Source organism: Plecotus auritus (genome assembly GCF_963455305.1).
Source record: "Plecotus auritus genome assembly, chromosome: 3".
NCBI lineage: Eukaryota > Metazoa > Chordata > Mammalia > Chiroptera > Vespertilionidae > Plecotus > Plecotus auritus.
This window is the reverse complement of record NC_137772.1, coordinates 225586372-225601031: the sequence shown is the minus strand read 5'-3', so window position 1 is coordinate 225601031 and position 14660 is coordinate 225586372. Positions and strand designations below refer to the sequence as shown.

General features: G+C 61.2%; 1 protein-coding gene across 1 annotated transcript in view; it reads right to left on the bottom strand.

Annotated features, from left to right (window-relative positions):
* Positions 1-1318: 1318 nt before the first annotated feature.
* FBLN1 (fibulin 1) overlaps positions 1319-14660 on the bottom strand; it is a 77732-nt gene continuing 64390 nt past the window's right edge. The window contains exon 17 of the mRNA XM_080661129.1: positions 1319-2127. Coding sequence (XP_080517255.1) covers positions 1988-2127 — 140 coding nt within the window. The 3' untranslated portion in view covers positions 1319-1987. The remainder of the gene's footprint in view (positions 2128-14660) is intronic.

Genomic DNA, 14660 nt, shown 5'->3' with positions numbered 1-14660 from the left:
TTGATCGGCTTAGGTCACGTGCTCACCCGAAAGCCAATCCACGGCAGGAGTCTTGGCTCTGCCCACCAATGGCAGCTCCCACCCTAACACCTATTGAGTGTGGGAAGCGTCTGTGCTCCCACCCGCCCCACTGAGGCCTCGGGAAGGAGGAGGCTTCCAGAAAACTCCATCTCCAAGGGCCTGGGCCCCAGACTTGCCTCCCCAGCTGGAGGTGGGGAACTGGAGCCCCAGGTGGCCTCCCCATCTCCTACCCCTCACCCCGAGGCTTCCATTCCTACGCTCAGACCCGAGGCCCCTACCCCTTCCCTGCCAAGACCCCAATCCGCTGGCAGGGAGCTGCGCAGATGCCCCCTGGGCCTCCGGTCCCAGGAACTGGTTCCCGGCTGTCCAGCCGCAATGGTTTTCCCCTCCCTCCAGGCCCCACAGGCCTTGTGCGCCCGGCTGGCCCAGGCCCGGCTCTGATGGACCAGGGCCCCACACGAGTGGCTGCAGAATCGTTTCTGAAGGTGGTGAGAGACCACACTCGGCACAGGCTTCGATGACAGAACACCAGCCAGAGATACCAACGAGGCTGGAGTCGGCACAGGAGGAGGGAGGCCCTGGTGGGGGGGGCGAATGGGACACCGGAGCAGGTGGGATAAGCTCAGGATGAGGAGAAGCTTGCGTAGGAACTAAGGGCTGGATGCTGAATCCCTGGGGGTCAGAGTGGGCCTCGGGGGTAGGGTGCTCTTGGTCCAACCCCCTGGCTGAGGGTGGTGTTGGAACACCCCATAAATCTAGCCTGTCCACCTCTGGTCTGGCACAGGGTTTCAGAGGGGAATGGGGTTTGGAGTCTGATCAATGAAATGTGAATTCCATCTTCGTCTCTACAAAGTTCTGCGACTTTGGGCAGTTGAGTTCCTCTCTCTGAACCCAGCCTGCTCATCTCTGATTGGGCACGGCCACGCCCACCTCGCGGGGTGGCCAGGAGGGATAAAGGAAGGGCCACCTGCCCATGGCCAGGACCTGGTGCGCACTGCCGGAGAGAAGCGTCATCGCGCCCAGCGAGGCCGGAGGGGACGCTCAGAAGCTGTAGCGCTGCGAGTCCTAGCGGGGCTGGACGTGGGCATGGAGTGTGTGCCTGAGCCACGCTCCTCGGAGGGTGGCCGTGGTACCGGAAATGGTGTGCCAGTAGGTGGGAAGCTTTGCCAATACACACGCCAGGCCCCGCCTCAGCACCTTGGCAGGCAGGAGGCTCTTTGAGAAGACCAGGAGGGACACCCTCAGGCCCTTTGCTAGTGGGAGCCCCCTTTTTGACAGACTCCCATGCACGGTCCATCAGAAGAATCACAAAACGGTTTATTTTCCCACCTGTGATCAGAGAAGGTGATGCAGGGAGCAGAGAAAACGCTGCCAGTCCCCTGGCGAACATGCCGGGGCCACACACGGACCGAACGGCTGTGTCTTTGCCGACGGAGTTCCTCTCTTTCAACAGAACAATTTACCTTCCCAGTGTCCCGTGAGCGTTGTGTCACGCTGCTTCTGGCAGGACCTATCGAACCTGCTAGGCTACAGCAGCGTGTCCTTGGAATGGGGCACACAGAATCTGATTGGCCAACGGGTACCTGACGTCAGCTTCCATACAATGAGGGCAAACTGGTCTTTTCTTGGCATTCTGAGGCGTTGTCCCCCTGAAAGGTGTCTCTCTTTCCTTGGTCCTTAGCAATGCCCAGCCCACAGGGAGAGTAAAGGCAGCAAAATGTAACATTTGCATTAAAAAAAATAAGCAAGGTTTTCAACCAAACAGTTGAGCAATTGCATTCATTATTTCAACACCAAAATACACCAGGTGGCTGTGTTCCTCTGGCCCAGATTAATACAGGTCAGCCCACCACTACAAACAAATACATAAGACATGTCTGGGTGGTACACACGGGGACAGGGCACAGTCGTTGGCAGCAATGACTTGGCCCGGAGGTGCAGACGTGGCTGTGCCGTGGACCAGCCCTCAGAACCAGTACTCAGAGACGAAGATGTGGACATTGACGATGTTCCGGTGGGACACCACACCCCTGACCACGTAGTTCATCTCCAGCTTCAGGACAGCGTGAAACGGGCCCACAATGGGCCGCACTTGGCGCACCACGCCTGGGGAGAGAGGAGGTGTTTGGGGAGTTAGCAGGGGCTACAGGAACACGGCGGTCTGGGAAAGGACTTGCTGTCGAGGATTTTGAAAACTTAAAGGGGCCTTAGACCTCATCTCATCCCACGCTGAGCCAGATGCTGAGTCCCCTGCACAGCATCTTCCTCCAAGGTCACCCTGGGCTCAGGGACAGTGAGCTCAACAGCCTGTCCATCGTGCGCAGCTCGGACTGTGCGGGGTCAGGGTGGCGGGCTTCGGAGTCAGACGCTCTGGGGCCACAGCAGCTCCTGCTCTCCCCAGCCCAGGTTCCTCCTCCCCCCTCTCCCCAACAGAGGAGTTAAGAGCCTAGAAAAGGGCCTGGCATGGGGTAGATGCCCTGTAGTTACCTGCCCCCTCCCTCCTGCCCACTGTGCCCAGTCCGGACCCGCAGGAGATAGAAAGCAGGAGGGATTCTCTTCCCCGTCATATCGAGGACTCCTGTGGGGACCTGGGGTCCTGGGATCCCCTGACGACTGGGCCACACCTCTCCCCGCTGGGCACAGTCTGGCGTGGGCTCCCCTGTGGTCCCTGTGGGGCAGTCCCAGGCTCCACTGCCCCCGTGTCCCCATCAGCACCACCTTCTCCCTCCCCCGGTCTCAGGCCCACATGGTGCCCACCAACCTCGGTGCCTCGGTTACCCCTGACTTCACTCAGCTCAGGGGCAGAAACGGTGTTACCATGACTCCAGGCTCAGAGGGGCGGAGGGAACTTAAAGGAAAGAGGGGCAGGTTGGGGGAACCTGAGAACTGTTTTAGGTACTTATTTATATATGTTATATTTAATGTGCCATGTAATTGTCATGTAAAGATATAGTATAATCATAAATACAAAATGTATACAGCAAAATATATATAAAATTTATACTTGTATACAAATACTACTTTATTATAAATATACTTGAGGCCCGGTGCACGGATTCATGCACCAGTGTGGTCCCTCAGCCTGGCCTGTACCCTCTCGCAATCCAGGACCCCTCAGGGGATGTCGGAGAGCCAGTTTCGGTCCAATTGCCACAGGCCAAGCCAAGGGAACCCCACTGGTGCACAAACCCATGCACTGGGCCTCTTGTATGCATATAAGATCTTTGGTTAATCTCTTCCTGCCTGCCCCCCGCCCCGCTTCCCTCTGAGATTCATCAGTCTGTTCCATGTTTCCATGCCTGTGCCCCCTGGTGGGCAGTGCACGTCATAGCTACCAGTTGAATGGTCTAACAGTCCAACAGTTGCTTAGGCTTTTATATATATAGATAATGTATTTTGCCCACCAGAGTGGCTCAGTGGTTGAGTGTCGACCTATGAAGGTCATGGTTCGATTCCTGGTCAGGGCACATGCCTGGGTTGCGGGCTCGATCCCCAATGTGGGGCATGCAGAAGGCAGCCAATCAGTGATTCTTTCTCATTGTTGATGTTTCTATCTCTCTCTCCATCTCCCTCTCTCTCTGAGATCAGTAAAAATATATTTAAAAAATATATAACATATTTTAAATTTACATAAACTTTTAATTGTACCTGTATATTTTGTTTATATAAATTTATATTAATATATAAGATATATAGCATCTACACTAATAAAAGAGAAACATGCAAATTGACCATACCTCTGCTACACTCACAAGCCACACCCACCAGCCAATCAGGAGCGAGTATGCAAATTAATTCAACCAAGATGGCTGCAGCCACAGAGCGAGCAGGAGGCTTGGGTTTCCCCTGGCGATGGAAGAAGCCAAGCTTCCCACCCTCTCTGGCAGGCCCTGGCCTCCGCTCAAGGCTACAAAGTTTCAATTGTAGAAGATAAATAAATCTCAGATACCAGGGCCTCCGCTTGGGTCACCGGGGGGTGTGGCTGGCCTGCAAACCACCACAGGCCCCTCGCCCAGGCTGCCCCATGCCCCAAGGGAACCCCCACCCTGATCCGGGACACCCTTCAGGACAAACCAGCCGGCCCCCACCCGTGCACCAGGCCTCTATCCTATCTAATAAAAGAGTAATATGCAAATTGACTGTCACTCCAACACACAAGATGGCTGCCCCCATGTGAACACAAGATGGCCACCACAAGATGGCCAGCAGGGGAGGGCAGTTGGGAGGGACCAGGCCTGCAAGGGAGGGCCATTGTGGGCGATCAGGCCTGCAGGGGAGGACAGTTGGGAGGGACCAGGCCAGCAGGGGAGGGCAGTTGGGAGGGACCAGGCCTACAAGGGAGGGCAGTTGGGGGCGATCAAGCCTGCAGGGGAGGGCAGTTAGGGGTGACCAGGTCGGAAGAGGAGGGAAGTTGGGGCAATCAGGCTGGCAGGGGAGCAGTTAGGTATCAATCAGGCTGGCAGGGGCGTGGTTAGGGGGTGATCAGGCTGGCAGGCAGAAGTGGTTAGGGGCAATCAGGAAGGCAGGCAGGCGAGCAGTTGGGAGCCAGCAGTCCTGGATTGTGAGAGGGATCCCAGATTGGAGAGGGTGCAGGCTGGGCTGAGGGACACAACACCCTCCCGCCCCGTGCACGAATTCCGTGCACCGGGCCTTTAGTATGTTATATAAAACATAGCATAAGTTTATATATAAAACATAAATGTCACAACAGAAAATGATTATGTCACTCCCATACATTTAAATAAACAGTCCTTGCTCCTGCGGGGGCTGTAATGGTAAGGCAGACCCGCACGCCTCTGGGCATGGCCGTGTGCGGCACCAGGCTCAGTGTGGAGGGAAGCCATGGGCTGCCCTCGCCGGGCTCAGCGGGGCAGAGGGAAGAGAAAGCCTCGGGCAGGGAGCGTGCCTCGGGGACTGGCACCGCAGTACCAGCCCGGCCTACGCCTCCCGGGCCTCAGCCTCCTCTCTGTGAGGCTGGGGTTCAAGACAGCAAACTTCAAATCACACACACACACACACACACACACACGGGGTTCAAGACAGCAAACTTCAAATCACACACACACACACACACACACCAGGACCGCTGCGTATCACAGCCTCCCAGTGTCTACACGGACCTTGTTCAGTCCCGTGCGGCCGCCGTCTGCTCGGCTGGAGAGTGAGCCGAGCCCCCGGGCTGACAGATGTTACGAGAAAGGAAAGCTCTGAATGTGCAACAAGGTTGTAGTCAACGCCTCACGCGAGGGCGCCACGCAAGGGTCAGGGGGTGAGGCAGGCAGTTCTGGGAACAGTGTCAATCCCGGGAGAGACGGCAGAGGAGGCCGAGGGGGTGGTAGGGCTGCTCGGGGCCTCACCCCTCAAGGGATCCAGGACCCTGGCCTGCAGTCTCCTGGTGCCGCCCCCCACTAGTTCCAGGCCGGTCTCTCCCAGGACCTCCCGGGCCGGTCTCTTCCAGGACCTCCCGGGCCGGTCTCTTCCAGGACCTCCCGGGCCGGTCTCTCCCAGGACCTCCCGGGCCGGTCTCTCCCAGAACCTCCCGGGCCGGTCTCTTCCAGAACCTCCCAGGTTGGTCTCTTCCAGAACCTCCCGGGCCGGTCTCTTCCAGAACCACCGCCAGCCCTCCTCGTGCAGGAAACAGGACGGGGGCGGGGGCAGAGCATGCGTGGCCCATCAGGGGCTGTGCACACATTAGGAATCCCCACCGGGTCCCCCACCCACCCCGTTGACTCCACAGACATGAGGTGGGCGCCTGCCACGCGCCAGGCCCTGGGGACCAGCTGGCTGCCTATGTCCTGGTCCGTGAAGCCTCCCAGTCCCACCTTGTGTCCCCTGGCGCCTGGCCTCCCTCAGCTGTGCCCCCCATCTGCCCACTGAGGGAACCTTCACGGCGGGCTCCTGCTGCAGGGGCAGGGTCTGCACCCCGCTCATCTCTGTCCCCGTCCCCAGCCTGGGCGGGCAGGACACACAGGAGAGGCCATGACTGAAGGGGGTGAAGGCAGAGGAAGAAAGGAGGGAGGAGGGAGGAGGGAGGAGGGAGGAGAGGAAGGAAGAGGGAGGAGGAAGGAGGAAGGAGAGGAGGGAAGAGGGAGGAGGAAGGAGGAAGGAGAGGGGAGGGAGGAGGGAGAAAAGGAGGAGAGAGAAAGGAAGGAGAGAAAGGAGAGAGAAGGAAGATGAGAGAGAAAGGGGAGGAAGCAGAGAGGGAAGACGGGGCATCAGGCCTGGAGCCCCCACTCTAGGCAGGAAGATGGGACTTTGTCCCGAAGGCCCCGGGAATGACCATGGTAGGGAGGGGGCACATCAGCCTGCCTGCCTCGTCCCCCTGCCTGCTGGGCGTGCACCTCCCCGCCGGCCAGAGCCCCAGGAAAAAGAAGGCAAAGGCCGTGGTGCCGAGTTCAGCCGTGTTCATCTCCCAACCCTCGTGCTGGCATTTCTGCTTCGGGTCTCAGACACGCTGGGATTCCTCCTCGGCGTGTCTGTGCCTCTTAAGATATAATTAAGCTTTTTTCCCTTTGAAAAATGTGGGCCCCTCGGGCACTTCACCTTCTTGTCTGTCTCTGCTTGGAAAATTGCAGCTGATGCGCGGGGGACCCGGGGGCCTGCACGGGGAGCCCCGGGCCAGGGGGGACGCTGTCACCTCTGGGGGTCCGTGGCGGGGTCGTGGGCCCAGAAGCCACCCCCACGCTTCTGCCGCTGAGGGTGCACGTGGCCATCCGTCAGGGGTTGACATAGGCCCCGGGCCCTCTGGGACGTGGGACACCGATCCGGGGCCGGGGTCTCAGCCTGGGCTCCTCTGTCGCGTCCTCACTGACCACCCGCGTGACCTGGGCAAGTCACTGTCCGTTCTGTAGTTCAGCCTCCGACGGGAGGGTCGTGGGGTTCTGACTGGGAAAGCGTGCTGATGTGGACAGAGGCATCCACGCTTTAACAAAGAAGGCGGCGGGGGATTCAAGAGGCCACATGGGGACTAACTGAGCTTCTCAAAGGCCGAGATCGGCGTTAGAACAGGCAGAGGGAGGAAGCCACACGCTGGCAGGATAGAAAGAACTGGAAACCACCCCCACCCCCGGAAATCAGGTTAAAAAGAACTGGGAACCACCCCCACCCCCGGAAATCAGGTGCCAGCCTTCGTTTTCTTGGTTACCACCACTCTCCCCGTGCTGTGTAAGGCCAGGGGCCGACAGCTCTGTCTCTACTGGTCACGCTTGAATTTCTGGTTTGGGCACACAGTAGGTCCTTGGTCCTACTATGTACCTGACACATAGGAGTCACTGGACCGGCAGCTGTTGACGTGAATGAATGAGCTCAATATCGAAGCATAAAGCGAAGCTGGTAAGGCGGAAAATCGTCGCCGGAAATGAGCGTGTTGGTGAAGAATGGACCACAGCCAAGCGCCACAAGGTTTTCCGGTATTGCCGCCCGGAGGGAGAGAGGCCACGCAGGAGAGGCAGGCCTCATGCCGGGCCTCGCCGGCTGCCAGGCAGAGCCCTGAGCAGGGAGGAAGGTGGCGTGGGGGCCTGTGTGGACAAAACGCTGGGATAGAGGACCCAGGAGCTCCGAGGAGACCCACGTGGTCTCGCCAAACTCGGACAGGAGGCCAACCAGGAGTTAGCAGAGCAGCACGCAATCTCGGCGAACTGGCCTGGAGCGGGAGAAGGATCCCGCAGGCTCAGGGTGACAGCACGGACCCAGGCGAAGGGAAACCAGGAACACGGAGGAACGCTGCCAGCACTTACAAGGCAAAGCCCTGGAGGACGAGGACGAGGACGAGGACGGGGGCAGGGGGCTGGGAAGGGGGCACCGCAGGGGCCGGGAAGGAAGTCGCTGGGCCCCGTGCGCCCACTGCCAGGGGCACGGAGGGCCGACCCAGAGCCCAGCTCTCCACCCACCGCACCTCCTCCCTCCTCCCGGCGGCGCAACGTGATGTGGGGGAAACTTCCAGAACCCACTGCCCTTGGCGGAGTCGTAAGTACGGGGCAAGCGTGGCAGAAAGGATTGCTGGAGCGATCACATCAGTAACTGGCAGGGAAGGGGCCGAGCGCCCGAAACCCCGTCCGCGCCGCTCGCCCAGCGAACAGCAGGCAGGGCTGGGGCGGGCCGAGTCGGGGCCGCATACTTAAAATACCAGCTGTCACGCAGCATGTCCCGGCAGAACGCATCACCCGGCTCTCGCTTATCATAAATGTGCTCCCTGCACGCGTCTCCCGGGAGCCAGACCAGCCAGGGAGCGAGTGGGAGGCGGCCCGCGTCCACGTGTCCCCTTGAGCGGGAAGAAAGTGTCAGCTTCGCACCAACCCGCCTCCTCCCACGGCACCAGCGGCGTCTCCTTCCCTCCTCTCTCCCCTCGGCCCACAGTGCAGGCCGGAGGACACCAGCTGGTGGCAGCGTGGGTGCCGAGCCGCGGGGAGTGGGCACCTGGGCCTCCGCCCCGCCACCAAGCCACACGGCCTCCCGGAGGAGACGGCCTGGGCCGTGTTCTAAAAGCAGACGCCTCCTGATGCACCCGCTTTATTTTCCCGACGTGACCAACTGGTGGCTGGGTGGCTGGGGGAGGAGAAGCCCTTTCTCTCCCTCCGTCTCCCCCGCCTGCACCAGCCCCTCCACCCCCTGCTCCTCCCGCCCCAGACCCAACCTCACCAGCTCACTCAATCCCTCTGATGCCCCCCACGTGGGCAACTTGCACCCCAGTCACCCTAACCCCCAACACAGGCTCTCCTGGCCCCAAGAGCTTGGAGCACCCTCAGCGGGCCGCGGGCTGCCAGGCCTCCCCACAGTCACACTGAGCCTGCTGAGTTCTACAGTCAGAGTGTCTAGAGCAGCCGTGGGCAAACTACGGCCCGCGGGCCGGATCCGGCTGTTCTATCCGGTTCTCTTGCTCTCCCCTCCGCTCCTTTACTTTGAATTTATATTAGTTCACACAAACACTCCATCCATGCTTTTGTTCCGGCCCTCCAGTCCAGTTTAAGAACCCATGGTGGCCCTCGAGTCAAAAAGTTTGCCCACCCCTGGTCTAGAGCCAGGGGTCCTCAAACTTTTTAAACAGGGGGCCAGTTCACTGTCTCTCAGACCGTTGGAGGGCCAGACTATAGTTTTAAAAAAAAAAACTATGAACAAATTCCTATGCGCACTGTGGGCCTGGGACGCGTCGGCTGCTAAGCAGGACAGGCAGCGGCACCCGGCGGGCCGGATAAATGTCCTCGGCGGGCCGCATGTGGCCCGCGGGCCGTAGTTTGAGGACCCCTGGGACACTCCTCTCTGCTCCACACCCCACTCTGCCTCACGTCAGGCCTCACGGACTCTCCCTGAAGGCTTATGCCACCTCCCTCCTTGCCAGCCTCCCTCCTCGCTAGCCTCGCACCCTGGCCAGCCTCACACCCTCACCCGCCTCGCACCCTCGCCCTGCGGCCAGAGTCCCCCTTCTAGAACGCAAATCCGATCCCGGGTCCGCTGTGGCTCTGCCCAAAACTCTCCTCACCGGCCCAGCCTCCAGCTCACAGCAGGTGAGGTCACAGCCACAGGGAGGGTCACCATCATTGGGCTGGACACAGAGGACGCAGGGGAACCTGGTGGGCCGCACAGGGGCCGCTCTGGGCTCACTGGAACCCTGGGTGACGCTGAAGTCAGCAGGGCGTGTGATCCTGCAGCCTGCGTGCTGGCCGGTGAGAGAGAGAGACAGAGAGAGAGAGAGAGAGAGAGAGAGAGATAGTGACAGAGCACAAATGAACCCCATGTAGGCTCCTGCCTTTAGGAATTCAATCAGTGGGAGAGAAAGTCAAGCTCAAACTCATGGCCATAACTGCACACCCGCCCGTGGCCGCAGCATTTCTCTGCTCCACCCCAGCACGGCCGCCAGCACTCCCAGCGTCTCCCCCGGACGGCCTTGTCCGCTCTCCAACGCCGGGCGCTGCTGCGTCTGAGGGCGAACGCAGCCGGCACCTGACCAGACTCCCAGCAGCATCGGCGTGGCTCACTCCGCTTCCCCTGGAAACACCTCCTCTTCCGGCGGCAGGCTCCGAGCTGGGCCTCCCCCCCGTCCCCCGCACCCGAGGGCCACGCACCTGCTCTGGCTCCTCTCCTCGCTGCACGCAGCCCCCAGGTGAGCTCACCCGCCCGCGGGCTCCGAGGACCATCCACACACGACGCCTCCCAGGCCCACTTGTTCCCCTCCGCCTCCCGGGGTGTCAGACGAACTCCGTGTCCAGAGCGAACGTGGGACCTCCCCAAGGCTGCCCGTCACCGCCTTCCTGTCCCAGCTGACGACAACCCCAGGGCCATCCTGGACCCACATCCAACTCGCCAGCCAAACCGGCGCTTCCTCCCAGTCATAGCCCGAGCCTGCCTGCTGCTCAGCCGCCTGCCGGAGCCCCAGGGTGGAAGCCGTCACCCCTCCAGCCCGGGCACCGCAACCACCCGCAGTGGCTCCCTGCTTCTAGCCCAGCACCCAGAGGGAGCCTTTACAACATCGGGTCACCTCACGCACCTTGAGACGCTCACCTGGGTCCCACCTCCCTCAGTGGGAAAGCCAGAGGCCCTGCCACAGCCTCTGCTCTGAGTGCACTGGCCTCCTTGCTACAATCCCAACGCACCAGGCTCGCCTCTGCCCCAGGGCCTTTGCACGTGCGTTTCCTCCGTCCCCCAGGGCTTAGACCAGGGGTGGGCAAACTTTTTGACTCGAGGGCCACAGTGGGTTCTTAAACTGGACCGGAGGGCCGGAACAAAAGCATGGATGGAGTGTTTGTGTGAACTAATGTAAATTCAAAGTAAAGGAGTGGAGGGGAGAGCAAGAGAACCCTCCGCTCTTTCGGCTCCGCGGGCCGGATAGAACAGCCGAACAGGCCGGATCCGGCCCGCGGGCCGTAGTTTGCCCACGGCTGGCTTAGACAAATGTCTCCGCCACCAGACTTAAAGCTGCTCCCCTACTCACATCTTGCCTCCCCCTCCTCCTCTCCACCTCAGACTGTTTATACATTAACTTGTTTCCTATCTGCTCCTTCCCTCGGGAATAAAGCGCATGAGGGGGAGGTCCGGGTCTGTCTGGTCCCGGAGCAGGGCCTGTCCGCACAGGGCATACACTGTTTGCTGGAGGAGTGAGTGTGGAGAGTCTGGGAGGGGTCCGTGGGCGCACAGGAAGGAGCTGCGCACTCAGCTGGTGGAGCGCGTGTGGAAGGGGCTGGACGCTGACCTGGGCTTTGAGGGATGGCTAGGAGTTTGCCAAGAGGAGGAGGAGGAGGAGGAGGAGGAGGAGGAGGAGGAGGAGGAGGAGGAGGAGGAGAATGTCATGGCTCAAGTTCAGAAGAGACAGGCCCTGGGCTCTGCGTGAATGCTGGTCAGGCCACTGTGGGTGCAGCTTGGGCCAGGGGTGGGGGCTGCCGGGCAGGAGCGCGGAGACTCCCAGCTCTGCTCCCCGGGCCTGTGTGCCTCACTCAGGGGCTCCGGGGTGGGGCTGCCCCCCACCGAGTCTAGTCCAAAGCAGGGGCTGCCTGGGGAGTTATCAGATGTGTGCCTGGGGTGACCCCTGAGAATTCCTGCATCTGTGAAGTTGGGGGGCGAGAGCCGTCTTTACAAGGTTCTGGAGGGACAATAGCTGCCATTTCAGGGTGGTCGGCGTCCGGCACGGAGTGGACCCTGCCACCTTCAACCCCACCCCTGCTCCACGGGCCCCACAGGAGGCAGGAGTTGCTTGTCCTCCCCTCACCCCCTGTGAGACCCCGCCTGCCCCCTGCCCCCTGCCACCCCCCCACCCCCCAGGGACACAGCCAGCCTCCAGGTGAAGTCAGCCTGGAGGCAACCGGGCTGTCACCTGGGAAGCCACTTGGCTGCCGGCCAGGGTGCGGCCCAGGGCGAGGGGCTGTGCCTGCCCGAGGAGAGAAAGCCCCTAATCCCCGGGATTTGCCGTGAAAGCCGGGACATGGGCGATCACTCAGCGCCCGGCAGGGGCGGCCGCGCTGTTGTTTTTAGGTGGAATTTCTGAATCTCGTTCGTAACGTGCGCTGATCCCAGGCCAAGCTCTCCGAATCAGATGCAGGACGGGGTCAGCCGCGCAGGGTTAACCCCTTAAGAGGTAATGGCTTTAACGAGCTGATCCGGGCCCTGCTCCCTGGGACGCCCGGCGGTGACCTGACGCCGGGTGTCTGGGTGAGCAAACCCTTGGCGTTGCCGGAGGCCTGGCGTGGTGGGGGCGGAGGGGCAGCTAGGCTGACACCCTCACTCACAGGCCCGCGTCCTGGGCCGCTGTGCACGTGGAGCGGGTTGCGGGCCGCACGCAGACGAGGCTGCGAATGCACCCCCGGTTTGCACTGCCAGCCTCCTCAGCTCCACACAGCGGCCCTGCCACTCGTGTCTCCCACCCCCACCCCCCCAGCCCTCCACCGCCCCCGCTTTCCCTCTCTCTCAGACACTCACAGAAAGGGGCCTTCCCTGAAAACCAGGCTGTTCCTCTGTGGACCTCAGGGCCCTGGGAAGCCAGTAGGAGCTTTTACAGCAGGATCAGGGGCTTGGGCACACACCTGGTCCCCGGCACCAGCAGGGGCTTGGCCCGGAGCAGGAACCGGACGTTCTTGTGGGCGGAGCGAGATAACGCAAGGATATGGGACCCGGGAGGCATGGCCTCCACCACCTGTCTCCGGCTGGGCCCACCTGCCAGCCCGGGCCACAGGCCACGCCTGCTGGGTAGCCCTCAGGTAGCCGGAGCCACTGTGGGGCGAAGGGTCCTGGCTCGCGCCCTGTGCCTCCTCTGGCCTGTTGTCCCTCTGGGGCTCCAGCTCCGGCTAGCTCTCCGGCTCCCAATGGCGTTCTCACCGTGGCTCACCTGTCCCCCTAACAACCCACCGGCTGTGTTCCGATACGCACTCCCTCCGGTCCTCACAAGCCAGCAAGTGTTGCTGAAAAGAACAGCGGAGGCTCAGAGAGGTTGTGTGGCCTACCTGAGGTCACACAGCTAGAAGCAGGATCAACATTCAAGCCCAGAAGGCTTTACTCCAAGTTCTGGCCACAGAGACTCAGTCCTGTTTCCCCCCAAATGGGCCACCCCCGCCATTGAGAGTTTCAAACTGTAAACGTGAAGTAATCATCCTTCTGCGCTCACGGATAAAGCTTAGAGTGCGGTTTCAAACTGCAGAAGCGCGTAGTGAACTTTACGACGGGCGGGAGGGGACCGTGCGAGGGCGATGCGCTCTGGTCAGATTCAGACGCCCCACGTGGTGCTTCGCGCAGACAGGTGGGAAGTGGGAACCGTCAGGCCACTTTCGGGGTAAAGGCCCAGGTTCCCATTAGTATCGCCATCCTGCGCACCTACTGTGCGCCAGGCTCTGCTAGGCGCGCCCACACATCAGTTCACCTAATCACATTCCCCGGCGTCTGTAGTTATAGGCCCTATCCCTCCCAACCCTAACACAGATGGCCATCTCTGAGGGGAGCCCCATCCACGCGACCCTCCATTCATTCCGACGTCACTGCACGCAGGACCGGCGGCCACCGTGCCGGCCAGCGGGGCCGGGCCGGGCCGAGGACAGGAGCCCTCGGTTTCGCAGGGGACCGGGGGCCCACCGCAGCTGGCAGCCGCTGAGATTGGAGTGGGATCTAGCGCTCCTGCTTGCCAACGCGGCCCTGACTTGCTGGCTGTGGGACCTCAGTCCGGACCTTCAGCTTTTTCCCATATTCATGGTGATGCCAGCCACGGGCCTGTCCCAGGAGGCCACTCGAGGGTCTGACAGTGAGGAGCCTGAGAAGGGCTCTGTGCACAGGGACGAGGGGACAAGGACCTAGAACACCCTCTGATTCTTCCCTGGTCGGTACCAGCTCAGCCAGGTGCCGCCGCCTCCCTGCAGCCTGCCCTGATTTGCCCAGCAGGGGGCAGCCCCCGGCTCTACACTCTGCTGTCACTCTCTGGGGACTATCACCGTCTGGGGCTCCAGCTCCCACTAGCTCTCCGGCTCCCAATGGCGTTCTCACCGTGGCTCATCTGTCCCCCTAACAACCCACCGGCTGTGCTAGGGGGACAGAGGCTGCCTCCTCACCCAGCACCAGCAGATGTCAAGAGGCATCGCAGAATAGATGGAGCGACGGAACAGACGAGCAGTTAACTGGCGAGTCCTGGTGCCCTGGACCACTGTGACTCCCCGCCGCCCCAAGCCGTCCCCTCCCCGAGCCGGGCCGCAGGGACGAGTGTGGCCGGCGTTAGCTCCCTGCAGACTTGCTCGGCTGCTGACCCTCACGGGGAGGGAGAGGCGACAGAGACGGGGCAGCTCCCAGGAGCAGCTGCTCCGCGTGAAGTCTAGGTTGTCCGTGTCCTGCACGGAAAGACGGGCGGGCATCTCCGGAGGCCCGGAGCCCACGCCCCAGGTGCCTCTGACGCTGCCGTCCCCCTGGCCTCAGACTTGTTTTCATAAAAGCAGCGGCTTCCTGTGAGTTACGCAGAGACTGAACACCAAAACTGCCCGCTCTATCCCGAAAGAGCAGCTGGCAAATCCACGGCTTCGGCTCAGTTCACCTTGGGGGCCGGTGGAGCGAAGCGACCGAAGAAGCCGCTGACGTTCCAGGGCCGCTCGGGCTGTGTCGTCGTTGGCAGGGACGCCTCCACGGCCGCTGCGTCTTAGGGAGCTCAGCTCCCAGCCAGCAGCGCTGAGGCACACCCGCAGGAG